This window comes from Gambusia affinis, linkage group LG16, assembly GCF_019740435.1.
Source record: "Gambusia affinis linkage group LG16, SWU_Gaff_1.0, whole genome shotgun sequence".
NCBI classification, from domain to species: domain Eukaryota; kingdom Metazoa; phylum Chordata; class Actinopteri; order Cyprinodontiformes; family Poeciliidae; genus Gambusia; species Gambusia affinis.
In genome coordinates, this window is record NC_057883.1 from 12,079,456 (window position 1) to 12,096,750 (window position 17,295).

Below are 17,295 nucleotides of genomic sequence, written 5' to 3' on the forward strand. Positions count from 1 at the left end.
AAGAGGCTCAACTCCGGTGCTCTCCACTGACCCTCCCTTCCTCATTTCCTTGTGTAATGCCCAGCGCACACGACACCATCTTAGTGCTGTCGGTCGATTGTCGGCCCATTTCCAAAATCTGAGATCACACATTAGCCAACAGAAATCCTAGGTATAACGGTTCGATCGGGTTCGATGTGCCGACAGTGGGCACAACATAATGGCTACAAGTCCAGCTAACTAATTTTAAAACCAGGCATTAATCAATGCTTTACTACAATCTACCTGCAACGCATGCGGCTCTAGTGTCAGCGTAACGTCCTGACTGAATGAAAATCATTAGAACCTATTTATGTCACGTTAACGAAGAACAGCTGAAAAGTTATCGGGTTCATCAACGTAGCGATTTCGTTCCAACTCCTCCCCTCGTAATTTCTATATTCTTTGTACAAAATGTTTTATAAACATTAATGTTGTTTCCACATATTATCTCCAATCTCTGCTGGAGTTCGGGTTGCGCCGTTTCAGCTGTTTGGGATTCCCCTCTGTAATTTCCCCTCAGAAAGCAGGAGGAGAATCTGCGCTTTCTGATTGGCTACCTGTCACATTCAACAGGCTGCGTTAACAATCCCAGCGGGGAAAACCCCTGATTTAGATCGGAGCGCCACAACGATCTAGCGTAACACACCACACACTACAGGATGATCACAAGCCACAATCTTAGAAAGATCAAAGTTTTATTGCATCAGGTAGTCGATGTGCCCATCTTCTCTATTTAAATCTAATGATTACTGAAAGGCAATATGGTAAACAGACTTTATAATCTGCACTCTTTTGGTTGAATGCAGTATTTATTTACACTTTGGCTTTATATTATTTCGTTTTTCTGAACTGATTAGACACATATAAAGACATATTTGAACTGAAATCTTCGCAACAAAATACAAAGTTATTCACTTCAATTTCTGCTTGGTTGAAATATTGCAGCTGCATTTAGGCAAAGACAGCACTGTAAAATATTTGAAGGTGGTTTAATTGAAAATTCAAGTGAAGTAGAAAATTGTTTTGGTTTTAATTTAGAAATTAAAGATCATCAGGTTGATTTGACAACAAGAGAAAAGCTGTCTAAACATTGTTTTTTATTCTCACAGCTCATTAGTATTCAGGACTGAAGACTGTCAATTGTGTAACTTAATAATTTAAACCAAATAATTAATAACCATTACGCAAGAAAACTGCCCTCATCTAGTTGAAAAAGGACACATTTCTGTATTATTTTCACTCATGTTATCAAGTTGAAATAACATATTATTTTAAACTAGATTATAAATTTATGACTTAGTTTGCACAAATATATGATAATACATTTTACTAAACATCAAACTGAATTCTGCTCAGAAACATTTATTCTGAACTTCAGCTATGTGAGAAGACAGAAGTTAGTAGACAATTAAATGAAGCTCAATTGCTTTTTACTGTGAAGTTGCTGCTTGCATCAGGCCCAATAAATTGCTTCCTGACGAATGACAAGAGCGAGAAAGCAGCACTTCCTGTTTGGTGTTAGATAAAATTCAGGATTATATTGTTTTTCTTTAGACTTCTGCATGGATTAGGCCTTGTTCACTTAATGACATTTTGAAATACCAGATTTCAGCAAGAACACTCAGATTTACTAACTAGAAGCTCTTGAACGCCCTGCAAAACACACAAAAACAGGGGTGACACTGATTACTTTGGTTGGACCCATTTTGTGGCAGAAATTATGAGGGCAGATATTATAAAGATTCCTCAGACATGGGACAATATCTATTTTGTGGGCTTTCATTCTTAAAATATTTCTGTTTTGCTTGTATTCTGTGTTTTTAACCATAATTTTATGTGTAAGTGTAATTTTCTGTTTCACTTTGGCCAGCATTTGGTCTAACTTCTACAGTTTTAAATCTCTCCCTCCCTCCTATTCTGTAAGTTTTCTTAGAGGACAGAGACCTGTGAAAACATTGAGTCTGGACAAGTGTGGAACATGTGACCTGATGAATAGAAATAGTAGGAACCCCGTTTAAAAACATACATGGTTGAAAAACATAAACCTGGTCATCGACACATAAAATCCAACTTTTATTTCTGACAGTCTAATTTATTCCAAATGTGCAAGTGTGTCTTCCAAAATCAAAATGTTATACACACATACAGTTATTACATTCACAGAGAGATTACACCCTTGGGTTTGCCTCTCAAGCCAATTAGCGCTAATAAATCCTCTTGCAGCAGAAAGGGAATCTGCGCCTGGCTGGGATTTTCACCCTATCGTTACCCTCTTATCTCCCGGCTCTCATTGTGAGCAAACCTACACACACACACGGGAGTAGGCATCATTTTAATAAGCAGCACAAGGGGAGGCTGACCTGCGTTGTGGGTATAGGCAAATTAATTCTGGTCGCTTTAATGTAGGTTAAAAAAAAAACAACAAAAAAAAACACAATAAGAATTAATCTGCAACTTTGTTGTTATTCTTTTCAACGGTATACGTGAGACTCCTGAGCTGTTACACACAAATCTCAGAGACAATTTAAAGCTGCGTACATGCGGGCGGCGCTATAAAAAGATTCAGGGTACGCACAAGCAGACACGCACAATAAGCGCCCGGCCTGGGGGACTTGTGAATAAGATGTCAGCATAGTTCGCTAGCGTTGCTCCTAAGCCCTGAGAAAAGCAGAAAACAAATGTGCAAAGAGATAGAAATACCAACTACGGAATATGTCAAGGGTGAGAACTGCTAGCCAAGCATATCTTCTGCGCCCTTATTTTAGGCTTTTCTCTCTGTGCTTCAGTCAGGAGGGCACACGAACACGGTCAGATGTACTGGGTGGGTTTGCTTCCTTAAAGGTGATTTTCCACAGTTCACCTTAATCAATGGGCAGCAGAGTAACAGTGGCGGCATATACCTTCATACACAAACAATAAATCTGCACCAGCCGCCATACCAAGTACCAATCATTCAATTATTTTTTCAGAAACATGATCTTATTACTGGATATTTCTCTCTTTGCCCAGGATGCAACTTGTTGGTTAACAAAACTGAGCTGGTAATGAGAGAACAGATTTTGTCTAATCTGTTGATTATCCAAAAACTTTTTTCTCATCCTCCTAGAAATGTTTTTTCTTCACTCTGTATTTGAGTTACTATATTCCTTTATGGAGTAAGCCAATCAATCCATAAGACATCTTAAAATGCTCTCCATGTCTTTGACTTTTATCAACTAGTCATTACAATTGTTCAGAAAATAACTTGTTTTTGCATTTATTTTATATATGTAACATGCTGTTATGTTATACAATTGCCCCTGTGTAATCTTAGATTGTTTATTACGTTTTATTAACAACTCGAAATATTCTTTGCCGTCTATCGGAAAACTCGAGAACAAGTGCCGTCTTGAGCCCTCCATCTCTGGTCATGGCTACAGCAAAAAAAACATCATTTAAGTTTTATCATTTTGTTGTGAAGCTGCCATTTGACAGAACAGCTACAAAATAATTATGAGTACAATTTGTCTCAATGCAGCCGGTTTAAAAACCAGATTAACATATAAGGTCCTCCAGAAATCTGTTCTCTCTGTAAAGTTTTTTCTTCATCCCCCTGCTGTGTGGTTCCAGCACATTATTGTGTTAATATGTCCCGCTCTACTTACGGCAACGGTTGCCTTCGTCGTCTTCGAGCGGGCAGTCGGTGCTGAAGTCACAGAGTTTGTCCAGAGGGATCGCCGGACCCTGGTAGCAGTGGTACTGTCCCTCCAGGGTGATGTTTGGGCCTGGTGAGGACGCTGAGAGAATAAGACGAGCGAAACAAAGTTAAGGTGGAGCGTTTTCACAGTGTAGTTACGAATGAGTAAACCACCTGAGTCGAGGATTAAACTTGTTTTCTGAACAACCCTGAGGGATTTAGTGCATTATGTTAAATAGAAACTTAAATCTGCAGCTCTGAGAAAGTATAACTAACAAACGTAAAAAAAAAAAAAAATAGAGTACATTAGTTTGTGAAGAAGGGCAACACAACCTATGACATCCGTAGACTGCATGCACCATCATATATAAACTGAGACAGGCAGCATAAGCTGTGAATACAGTACTCATCCATCAGAGGAGGAACACAGGCAGTGAAAACTATGACCTAGTTACCGTTAGCAGGTTTCACATGTGGTGTAAGCTCGCTCACACACACACACACACGCACACACACACACACTCACCCACACACACAACTTATATCACCTGTCTTGGCAGCTCAATTGTCACCAGGTGCATTTGCATATCTATGCAAATCAGAGCCGATATCTGTAGGTTCTGGAAACTGACTGTTCACCTTCCCCTTAATCACCAGAAACTGATCAGAGAAGAAAAACAAGAGAGCAGGGAACTAAAACATAAAGCACTGATGGGGATCTTGTTTGTTTCCCTCTGTCATGAGGAAAAAAAAAGGGGAAGTGATTATTATCACAAGTGACTGGCTGCTCTCTCTGTAGTCTGTCCTTGATCTGTAATATGCAGATTTGTTCTCTGTTCAGGCGAACTTGGAGTCGAAAGTCTGATAACAATCCCATGACACGGAGAGGCAAATGTGGAGCGAATGCTGCTAGCTGCGCTGATGAGATACGCAGGAATGCCACGACGGCTTTCATCACGACATTTGTAATTAATGCATTTCTGCTGCAGCTGAACTAGATGCAGGAAGTTTGGAATGACATTGAGGCGACGGCATCCAAAACCTGAAGCAGGAGGAGAACAAATGAGGAAACAAAACATTAACGTCAAACTATGGTTTTATGCTACCCAAAAGTTAGCATTGCTTCATTTTTAAATCTATAAAGAAATTTTGTTAAAATACTTCGTCATGGAAAGTGATTGATCTGCAAAAACAAGGGGAAAACCTGAGGAAATGTTTCCAGTTCCTCAGAAGAAAACAAGCTTTTGTTGGTTTCACCAACTTCAATTAGTGTGTCATTAGTGTGTCCAACATGAAAGTCATACATATTTGGACTTCAATAATTTTTAATAATTTAACTCATTATTTCCAGAGGTGGATTAAACAACTTCAAACAGTATTTTGACCACCAACAAGCCTCAGGAATAATCCAAGTCAGATATTTGATCCAACTTTGCTGAAAGACTTGTAGGTAATTGAAACTTGCTGATTTCCTGCTGAATGGCAGCCTTTGCCTATTCTGAGGGTGACCATTTGGGTTCAGGTCATAGAAAAGAGGTAGCATTGATTACAAAAGCTTTTGTCCTGCTATTATGGTGTTTATAGACAGGAAGCAGCAGAATGAAGGGTGGAAAATATACGGCAAAAGTCTCGAGGTCCAGAGATGAACCCTGAATGTCTCTGTTGAAAACTAATGGCCTCCAGATATATGGGGCACTTGCTCTATTGCTACACCACACACAAGCCCCCCCAAAATCACTTATTTTATCTCTTCATCTTCAGGATTTGTTTCAGCTTTCCAGGTTGTTAAATTAAGATTAAATTAAACTATAGCCTGGTATTAAATTGCTTACTTTCAGACAGAAAAAGCTTAAGTGGACACCTGAAATTTATGTTGCCAGCATCAGCTCCGAATTAGCCACGGCCACAAAACACTAAAGATTGCACAGAAACTATTGTTTATTTACCAGTGGAGGAGAGGCCAGAAACCTCAGGGTTATGGCTCATTCTCAGCTTGCTTCAGTGTCTTTTTTTTTTCTTTTTTGTTTGATGGAGAAGCATTAGCGCCCACTTGGAAGCTGACACACCTGGTGATGGATTAAAAAGATTTCTTTTTTGGGGGGGAGAGGGGCTTGGAGGGCAGTGAAAAAAACACATTAGTTGGATGCCTCCCACGGCCCACTGCTGTGCCAGGACCTCTATGGCTGTGGAAAGCTACTTTAACACGTCGGTGAATGATCCACTTCACAATCTTTTTTAAAATGAGCAAGAGTAAATGACTCTAATGATGAATACTCTTTTGTATCGGTCCATAGAAACTGCCTCATTCGACTCTTTTGGGAAACTAAAAGCTGTGCATAAAAATACAGCCTCAGTGACATGTGACATTAACAGGAAAATTCAATTAGCTAAGGAGAAGGGTTGTTGTATTATGCATTGGTTGTACTCGGCAGCTGCTTCTTTTTTGTATAATCTACTAACAGTTTATCCAGAGTGAACCAAAACGTCTGGGCGTTAGGTTTAAATTCATGGATTTATCTTAGTTTGGTGACAGGGGAGTAGTAACGTGTAAAAGGGGTGATGCGGCTAACTTTAGGCCCCCTGAAGCAGGTAAGCGCAGACAGACATGGCCACTGCACTGCGCGCAGACTGCAGTTCTTAAATCACACTTGTCAGATTGTGAAAACAAGTGGGTCAGTGGGGGATGAATTGCCTGTGGGATCAAGAGAGTTTTGTTATCTTTGTGTTCATGGGGTTGCTTTGGGCTTTGTGAGGAGAATGATGAATGAGAGCCGAGGAGCCGGAATATCTGCTGTTCGAACAGATACACAAACACAAGAGTGAGAGTCTGATAGAGTTAGACGTTTAAATATTAGTCTTGCAAGTTTAAATGGGAAATAAAACTGCAATCCAGAGCCTAAACTATTTCAAACTGTGTTTTTTCACATAAAGAAGCCTATAAACAAACAGGCCATGGACCAAACATCAGTATTTTCCAAAATTGTTTCCTAAAAAGGGTTAAATAGGGGTTTATCACAAACCAAAATGAAATTAACTTGGATTTTATGTGAAAATCCAAAGAAATGCATAATTGTGAAGTGGAAGGAAATGAATTCCCCAAGTAAAAGTTCAGAAGTAAACCAAATGGAGATTCATTGGCAAGGTTTGCTGATAGACACATACTTGTGTTATGTGTCTATCAGCAATCCTAACCAATGGAAGAGTCAGAGCCATCTATTACAATCTGGAGCGATGAGGTTCACATGACTGACAACTTTTAGTAGATAATGAGAAAAACAAATCCTGATCCTGGTAATGCTGGTTCTGCAGCAGTTATATCTGTCCAGCTGTAAGAGAGTCTTACATTCCAGATAGTTTTCTGTTTGTTTCGTGAGTTGTTTTTGCATTTTGTTACCCCTGTGGAAGTTTCTGGATCTGGAGCTTTTCATTATAATGAAATGCAGAACCAGCTTCACACTGCACATAAAGCTTCAATATAATCTTGATGGGATTATTTATGGTTAAATAATAGCTAAATAAGAAATAACATAGTTGATTGGTTTGGTTTTTATCCTCGGGTATAGGACTCGGAGCAAAACAGCTGATTAAAAAATGGAGTGAATGAGATGAAACATTGGGTAGAAACAGAATCCAAACTTTTCCATCCTGTGTAAAACTAACTGCAACTTCAACAACAAAAAGTTTAACCAACAAAGATAAAAACATTGTATTAAGTGATTCAAAGAAATGAACCAGATTTTTAACTTGACCACTCTAATTACATTTTCCTGCTCATGTGCTCCTTATTAATTTGGGGATTTCTCAGCAAAATTTTCACTTTCTCTTGTTTTCATCTTGACATCTTCCCATTTTCACTAAAGCTTTTTAGTGTTTTTTTGGCAAACACAGGCGGCGTTTATTTGAGGGAAAAAACCAGAATACTTCTAAGAAGTCTTCTTTAGTAACGCATGACCCACAGTACTGAAATGTTCTTCAACTATTTCTCTATGTACTGACCATGCCGTGTTTAATAGCTTTTCATGGCCACCTTTCTTCTCAGTATGTTGCATTTGAACATCAATCTTGCCTCAAATGCCTAAATTTTCAAAAGAAAAGGTAATAAATATTAAAAAAGCATTGCTTTCTGTGCATCTTGTAATTTCATGCATCAGATGATGACTAATACAACTGTAAACATCTTTGTGGTGTTGCTAGGGTGTTTTTGTTGCCACAGAAACTTTCAAAAATAAAAAATAAAAAACAACATATATCTAAATACTTCATCCAATGAAAATGGAGAATTGACCTTTACCTTTAGCTTTCTTTTGACTGATTTTGTGCAACAGAAAATTAAAATGACAAGGGCCTTTACCAGGCTGATCCACAATATTTCAATCTGAGCTAAATTATAACAAACACAGACACTATGTTCACCCTGTGGTTGTAAAACCACCTTGAGCTGCAACAGCTCCCAGTTGTCCCACTGCCTAACTCTCGGTTTTCCACATTGTTGGAAGGATTTTAGCCCAGCTTTCTGTGACATGTTGCATCAGCTCTTTGAGGTAATGTCAGGTCAACAGACTCACATTTGTCTCCAGAATAATTTGAGTTCCAGATCCTGTCGACAAAATAGATATTTTCACATGCGCCAAATTCCTTAATCAGAGTCAAATTTATTCAGATTAAGTAATTTGAATGCGTCGTTTATATAGTGATAAAATTATGAATCCAATCATGATGTGCATTTACATGGACCAGGCTTTATTCAGAATAGAAGCACTAACATGAGCAAAGTGGTCGAATTTCCCTAAAAATCACAAAAGAATTTGTACTTTGGTCTGTGCTGAACTCAAAACAAATGCAGCAGTGTGTTTGTTCTGTCTCCTGAGTGCATACCAATGGAGATTCATTGGCTACAGGTTTGAACAGTTTGCCATACTTGTGTTATGTGTCTATGACAATCAACCAATGGAAGAGTCAGTTTGCCACGGTCAGAGTAACATGATCAGAATAAGTGTTTACATGTAAACTGTTCGGCTGGTCAGTCGGCAAAAGCCAGCCCTCTCTGTTCACATTCATTCCAACATATCTGAAACCAGTCAGAATATTCCGTCTGGGGCTTTTACACGACGTTCCTATTGTTTGTTTATTTGGATTACCGTACTTGTGTTCCTGTAAACATATCTAGAGACGGCAAGCTGCCTTTATGCAACGTCTCTGCTCTGATCTCATCTATCCAAAGGTCATTGTTTCTGACGTTTTGTAATATTAGGAAGCAAATCAGATTATTTTTGGTAATCCATTCAATTCCCCTGCTAAATAACTAATGCTAAGGGAGGCATGCAGAGTTTGAAATGGAGCTGGTAATTCTTCATTTCTTTGAACCTTCACGGACCATCTTCCAGTAAATTTGCTGTCACGTTCCTTTCTGAAAAGATTGGCAGCTGAATAATGTTAATAATTCTAGAAAGACATTGAAATATTAGATCTGGCTTTTTGCAACTTTATGAGCGCTTAACCAAGTGTATTAACAGCTACCTGGCTTTACATTTCCAGTTACATCCAATGGAAGCAGCGAGCATGTTTATCCACAAACAGCTTTTCATATAAAGACCAGAACATCTTCATTGGGTCCTGAAAAACTACATATTTCACCCATTATTTGTTAATGTCTTACAGTCACACTTTAGTCGTACGAGAACTCACTGAACTTCCTTTTTTTACATGGTTCATCAGCTGAAACCAATTCGACACCAACACCTAACATTTAAAACTTTTGCATAACCGTATCATGACGATCAGATTTCAGAGATGAACATAATTCTCTCTGCAGGTTATCAGATCATGCAAAACAGTTTGTCTCTTTGAATTTCAGTATGTTGCATTTGAACATCAATCTTGCCTCAAATGCCTAAATTTTCAGAACAATTGGGGGAGGAAGTCTGAGACTGAAATTAATACAGCTTTTGTCTTCCTGCAGATGAGCAAGCATGTCAGTCAGTCAGGGATGGAAATTCCTGTGCATGAGGAGGGATTTCAGGCTGGAAAAGTGCCTGCCTGCAGATCTGCTGTCCACAGAATTGCAAACAGACAGGAGAACAGAAAGCAAACAACTTTACCCGACTTAATTTAGTCTATCATCAACTTGAAAAGTAGTTAGACCTCATTCATTTCACGGTGTAATCTCCGTTCTCAAAGTCTGTGCCGTTTACTGCAGACAGAAACCTCAGCCAGCGCTGGCCCTGCTATCTTGGCGACCCAGTAAAGGCGAAATCTCGAGCCATTCACAGAGATTTACAGCGGCTGCAGTGTTGAAGATAGATGCAGCTGCGCCTGCTGCTGGACAGTCGATGGGACAAGACATATTTGCTCATGAATTCAATTAACTGCACACAGTCACGCTCGATTGGTGCGAGCTCTGCCCAATCACTATTACTATCTGTCATGCTCCCTGCCGGAGAGAGCAACACACCGAAGGGCGGACAGGGTGGAGATGGGAGGGAAAAGTAATACCTTTAACATTCCCAGGATAATGATTTTCATGTTGCTGTCATTTACAGCAGAAAAATGGCACTTTATCTGATTTTTCAAAGTGCGTTTTTCATATTTTACAAAAGAATCTTGTACTGAACTCAAAACAAATGCCAGTCTTGTTTTTCCTTGATTTTCACAACTCTGATATGCTCAATACGCCGTTTGGACAAAAAGCTAATCCATTCCTGTCTTATTAGTACTTGAAGTTAACTGTTGACTTTAGCTACGAACCTGCTTCATTAGAACTGTCCACAGCGTCTTATTGGCGTCACAAGTCAAGTCTCCTGAACAGAGGTCGAAAATGTAAGTGTCCTGGTCAGTGAACGACTTTGTCATCATTTTTGTCTCATCGCACGTTTCTCATCAAGCTAGAAAACAGAGATAATCACCAAATTGCTCCTGGATTATTGGTAGACGTTCCTAATGGAATACATTATGGAAGAAGATATTGCCAGGCTTCATCATCATCATCATCATCATCAAACATCATCATAGATGTTTCCTAACAGGTTTATTCACAAACGCAATGAGAATATTGCGTGTGAAAAGCTGATTCTGAAATACGTTCTGCAATAAAATCAATGCAGTTGAAATGTTTTCAACAGTACATTGAAGCCAGGCTGTAAATCTCAACAGGGGTCAATGAATCTGGTTCTCTGATTGCAACAGATGGACATTTTCATCATTTCCATACCTTGACGTGTACTGTAGCTACACACTAATTAGAGTGTACAGTTTAACATTAAATGGATTGGCAGCTGAATGAGCATTAATAATTTTAGAAAGACATTGAAATATGATTCTGATTAGATTTAAGGTTCCTTACCAAGTGTAATTAACAGCTTTGATTCAAAAACGCTTTAGGTATTTCCAGTTACATCCAATGGAAGCAGCATTAGTTTATTTAGGCATCTTTTCATATAAAGACCAGAACACTTCATTGGGTCCATTTACTACATTTTCACCCATTATTTGTTAATGTCCGCCTTACAGTAGATTGCTTTGGAAAGGTGCCTGCAACAGACAACTTCCTTTGTGTTGATGGTTCATCAGCTGAAACCAATTCGACACCAACACCTAACATTTAAAACTTTTGATGAAGACTAGTGCTGCCAGATATCAGATTTCAGAGATGAACATAATCTTCTGCAGGTTAACTGATGGGCTTTGTTTTTTTTCTAAATGACTCAGATTTATCTTTGCTATCAAGATTTTTCTTCAACAGTTTCCAAGCAATGACTCGTGTCTTTGCAGAACCTTCAGAACAATTGGGGAGAAGCCTGAGACTGAAATTAATACAGCTTTTGTCTCAGCAGATGAGCCTGAAAGAATATTTTCATGATTTTGACAGTAAGTTTTAACGTCACCAATGTGAAGAACTGCGGCCTTACAAGCAACCAACAATGAAATCTTTTCAATCTTTGTGTCAAGCTATTTTTGTTGTAATACAAAGTCTAACAACAAGTAAATGAGCCAGCTTTATTTAAACTTTAGTCTATCATCAACTTGAAAAGTAGTTAAAGCTCTCATTCAAATCTAAACTGTAATCCATACATTTTAAAGTAATTTACTGCAGACAGAAACCAAATGCACAGTTGACAAAATGTCAATATTCTAACGTTATAAAATCCCCTCCAAAGTCTAAAGCAATGCTTTTCAAAGATAGATGCAGCTCTCTGCTGCTGGACAGTCGATGGGACAAGCAGAAAGACATCAAATATCTCAGTTAGAAAAGAGTCAGGTTTTTATTACACCTCAACAGAACCACAGCCTGGTCTCCACCATGCCATGCCATATTGATTCAGTAATACATGGTAATTCATGGAAAAAGAGCTTAGGATAATGATCGTGTGCATAGTGAACATGCTTTACAAGCAGAAAAATGTCTATTTATCTGAAAATTTTCCTCATTAACGTTTTCATATTTTATGGGTGTCTTGTAGTAAATTCTTGGAGTCTTGTTTATCTGGAAGGCATTGTCATCTAATTTACATCAATATTTCACGCTATGTGTAAGGAATTTACATAAAATATGAGTTTTACTTTCTGAAACGAGTGACACAAATTATTGGACTTTTTGGAGGTCTCCAATTTTTTTAGATGAATCTGTGTACTGTCGGATGTGAAGCTGTTTTTAGGTCAGGGGAGAAGAGAAGTCACCCGCTGCTCTGAGCAAAGGCGTCTCAAATCATACTTTTATACACCTGTTTGACATTGTGAACTTTGCCCACATGCACAGAGATAATCACCAAATGTGCTCCTGGATTTGATGCCTGTTAATGGACTGACATTAAAGAAGATTCAGTTGTACTCTATTCATCATCATCATCAAACATCATCATCCTTTTCCTAATGTTTAGTTCTAACCATTGGTATTCTGTGAAAAGTGCCTTTGAAATACGCAATAAAATCAATGCAGTTGAAATTTCTAATTTACAGTCATCCAAAGGCTGTAAATCTCAAAACTTATCCTCCGGTTCTCTGATTGCAACAGATGGACTTGTCATCCGTTATTTCCATACCTCCACTTCCTTCCTTCCCTGCCTTCACATTGCTGCATTTGATTGATAAATGGACATCCTCATTGCCTCGTATTTATTAAGAATATGCCAATGTTCTTATTGCCAAGATGCTCCATTAGAGAATTCCTGTATGTTAATTACTGGCTTTGATTCAAAAACGCTTTAGGTCCGTAAAACCCCGAAAGTTTCTCCTCCACGTCAGATTAGGGTTGATTTAGGCATCTGTTTCATTTGGCGTACGGATGCTGAGAACACTTTACTCCATGCCCTGGGCCATTTAACATTTGCTCAGGCATTCCAAAATGAAAACCTTTGTTAGATTGCTTTGGAAAGCACACTGACAAAGTCAAAGTCAAATCTGAGATTGATATGATCTGGCTTGAGCTTGTCAGCCACACGAGAGCTTCTGTTTGGCATTCAGGATGAAGACTAGTGCTGCCAGATAGAGCTTTTGCTCTGCATGCTGAATCTTCTGGTAACTGATGGGCTTTGTTTTTTCAACCATAAAGATTTATCTGTCAGAATGGGAGACACAGGCACACAAGTCAGTTTCAGGTGCTGCAAATTGGAATTTCAGAGACTCAAAGATGAAAAATAATTTAGATAGAGTAAATTGAAGGAAGAAAGAGAAGCGGCACCATTTATTTTTGACAGTAAGTTTTATTGACCAATGTGAAGAACTGCGGCCCACAAGCAACCAACAATGAAATCTTTTCATCTTTTGAGAATGTTAAGGTGCAATGACAGACATTTCTAACAACAAGTAAATGAGCCAGCTTTATTCAAACTCTTTAGACATGCCATTGTGGTAAAAAAGGTCAAAGCTCTGTCAAATCTAAACTGTATCCATACATTTTAAGGGTAATTTAGTATGTAAGCAATATTTTCCAAATGCACAGTTGACAAAATGTCAATATTCTAACGTTATAAAATCCCCTCCAAAGTCTAAAGCAATGCTTTTCAAAAGGGAAAAGGGGATTCCTCTCTGGCTCCAGGGTCAGTTTTGCCTCAAGCAGAAAGACTTCAAATATCTCAGTTAGAAAACATTTTATTTTGAATTTACTTTAGAACCACAGCCTGTGTCAATCTAAATCTTAAAATGCCATATTGATTCAGTAATACATGGTAATTATTTATAATGGTCAGGTGAAGGATACCTTTGCATAAAATGAAAAGGTTTTCACAAGCCAAAAATGTCTATTTAATAAAAATCATTTTTTATTAAGTCTTATCAAGACACTAAATTTGGAGATTTTATTATCTGGAAGGCATTGTCATCTAATTTACATCAATATTTCACGCTATGTGTAAGGAATTTACATAAAACTCAAGAAGACTTTCTGAATGCTTGATCCGAATCAAAAGCTTTTGCCAAGACCCAATTTTTTAGATGAATCTGTACACCCATGGTACTGGATGTGAAGCTGTTTTGTTCAGGGAGAAGACATTACACCTGCACTTCTGAGCAAAGGCGTCTCAAATCATATTTTATACACCTGTTTGATTCATTCACAAGGGGAGACTGGGCATAAAATTAATCATGAATGAATACTGTCAGTGATTCATGATTTGATGCCTGTTTACAAGACTGACTGCAAACAATGCATTCAGTTGTACTCTATTGCTCATCTTCACGGGCCAAATTAAATTGTGCATGACATCTAATTTATAAACAAAACAAAGTGTTTTTAGTTCTAACCCTTGGTATTCTGAGTAGATGATTTTGGAAGCAAAATCAGATCTAGACATTTCTAATTTGAGTCATCAAAGAAATTAAAAACTTATCCTGTATTGATCTATGGGTGGGAGACTTTACTTGTCTTGGCTTTACCTAGGACTGAATCCTTCTGCTCAGGTTTGTGGCAGGTGCTGATTGGAAAACCCCAGGACATGTTGAAATTGCCTGAGAGAGTGCCGAGACGGATTAGGGCTTCATTTGGATGCTCCATTGAGAATCTGCAGCAGCATGGTACAGTGGGTAAGGAAATGGTCCAGGAGAGAGAAGGTCACTGGTTAAATTTTCCTCAGGGCTCACAGCTGCCATGTCTTAGGCCTTACCTACATTTTCCTTCCTAACACATGGGCACAAACATTTAAGAGGCATTCCAAAGGACAAACCTTTGTTATCTCTCTGCCGTGCTACAGCACACTGACAAAGTCAAAGTCAAATCTGAGATTGATATGATCTGGTAATGAGCTTGTCAGTCCACACGGTCGCTTCTGTTTACATTCAGGATGAAAAATATATTAAAGGTTAAGATCCTTCATGATGTTTGCTTTGTTGCAACCATAAAGGAGAATCAGGGAAAAGCAGATTTAGAAAAGTCAGCTTTCAGGTGCTGCAAATTGTTGCTTTGGACCGACATTAACAAACCTAACTTAATTGTGATGGTTTGAAGGAAGAAAGCAGAAGCGGCACCATTTATTTCTGCTGTATTGACCATATCTCTGTGCACCACACTGACAAGAAAAATTTGCCGCATGTCTTTTCGCCCTCCCTAATGTGAGCCACTAGCACCGCAAAAAACTCTTCGGAGGAAAAAAAACAACCTAACCTGCTGATTCCGATTTTGACTGATACAGATTTTTTTTTTGTCTTAAATGTTGCTAGATATAGAAAGAAAGTCCCAGAATTGCCAACAGTGGAGTGACTATTGCCAACTGGAAACATGCAGACGTGACCTGGCTTTCACTTGAGAATATGTCAATTGTGCTTTAATAATGTTCTCCTATTATGACAGATTTTGAGGACTATTTATTTTCAAGTAACGTAAAACATTTTATTTTGAATTTACTTTAGAATGTGGCTCGTGTCAATCTAAATCTTAAAATGTTCATGTTGAATGTCGAGCTTTGACCCATATCCTGTCCAATTATTTATAATGGTCAGGTGAAGGATACCTTTGCTTTGCACAAAGAAAAGGTTGTGCTCTTTTATAACCTCTGCAAACTCTCACTTTTGCTGAATATAGCATATAAACAAATGTCATGGAAATCCAATACGGACAGCTGATATTTATTTCTAGTCAATAATATTCAGTGTAATTCAAGGCAAAATTGCCAAAATCCCCAGAAATCTTTGACTCAATGGCCTGAGTTAGCATGCTAAATGATAGAACAACTTGTGTACGCTTATGTACACTCTTGAAAGGAAGAGGTTTTGTTCAGGATGCAAATCTGGACATCTGAAAATCAATTCATGATTTTAATGTCTAGTTCCATATTTGGAAAAAGTGGTGATTCAAAATTCACTATAAAAAATCTGCAAACCAATAGTCAAACTGTAGTGTATGTGTCAGAATGATTCATACTTTCTTTGCTGCTATACAACAACAGCAATGAAAATCAAGAACATTTTTTGTTTGTGCTGAAAGTGACCAAATTAAATTTAAAAACCTGGTCCAAACTGAGTCATCAACAGGACAGTAACCGCCAACAAAGCAACAAATCTACAACAAAATGGCTGATAAAATGAAAACAAGGTATTGGCCCAGTGGCCCAGTCAAAGTCCAAACCTTAAGCTGATTGAAGTCCTGTGGTGGGATCTTAAGAGAGCCATGCTAAAACAGATATCTCCAAATCTCAATGAACTAAAACAGGAAGTGTGGAAAGCCTGAGAGAGTGATATAAAATTAGGGCTTCATTTGAAATAAGACTGTGCAGTGGTGTTGTGTTACCCAGGTGGCGCCTAATTAATTTTCTGCAATGCAGGTTTTCTCTGCTCAACACAGCTTATGTGCTGCATGGCAGGAGAACACGGTGAACCCGGAGCTGAGAACAATTAGATGCTGTTCAACTATTGCTGGATTTGGGAAGAGTCAATGCAATAAAAATGGTTTTTCTCCTCAGATCCTTTACCTGTTTCAAAATACCCATCTTTACTCTAAGAAATGGATGGAAGCTGAGCTTTTTGATTTTCTGTTGCTTTACTTTCTTTAATATAAGGAGAATCAGGGAAAAGCAGAAGCTCATCTCTGGCTTTAAAAAAGTATAGTTAGGGACTGTCCCTCACCAAACTTTTCATTACTATTACTCTTGTACGCTGTGATTACAATGGTTAGATCGTAATTTTACACAATCCAATTGGAGTCACAATGGAAAGGAAGACTGCAGCCCTTATGAAATTAGCGACCTTTATTCTGTCACCCACAAGTACAGATACCTTGGCATACCTAATGTGAGCCACTAGCACAGTACTTCGAGGAAAAAATAAAACCCAGTTTGGTATTGAATCTATTTTGACTGATACAGATTTTTTTTTCCACTTTAGATTCAGGTTATACAAAATGGAAAGTCCCAGGTATCAGGACTATTGGTGACTTGCTGGTGGGTGGAAACCTCTTTCTCTCAACTTCAGGACCAAATGGTCTCCATAAACACAATCATTTTAGATATCTACAGGTCAGAGCATATGATTTTAGACACTTGATTTAGAGGTAGATATATTACCTTACATTTAAGTGAACTCTTTAAGCTGGGTGGTAAAAGACATCTAATCTCCCAGATTTATAATGTGTTATCAGTGGACCTCTAGTCCAGTTAGACCTTAGATCAGGCTGGGAG

At 38.3% G+C, this 17,295-nt stretch overlaps 1 protein-coding gene across 2 annotated transcripts in view; it reads right to left on the reverse strand.

Moving 5' to 3' along the window:
• The window catches only part of alk (ALK receptor tyrosine kinase), a 391,179-nt gene that overhangs the window by 74,332 nt on the left and 299,552 nt on the right, over positions 1-17,295 (reverse strand). For both annotated transcript variants that reach the window (XM_044143747.1, XM_044143746.1), the window contains exon 6: positions 3,666-3,797. In XM_044143747.1, the coding sequence (XP_043999682.1) occupies positions 3,666-3,797 (132 nt within the window). The remainder of the gene's footprint in view (positions 1-3,665; positions 3,798-17,295) is intronic.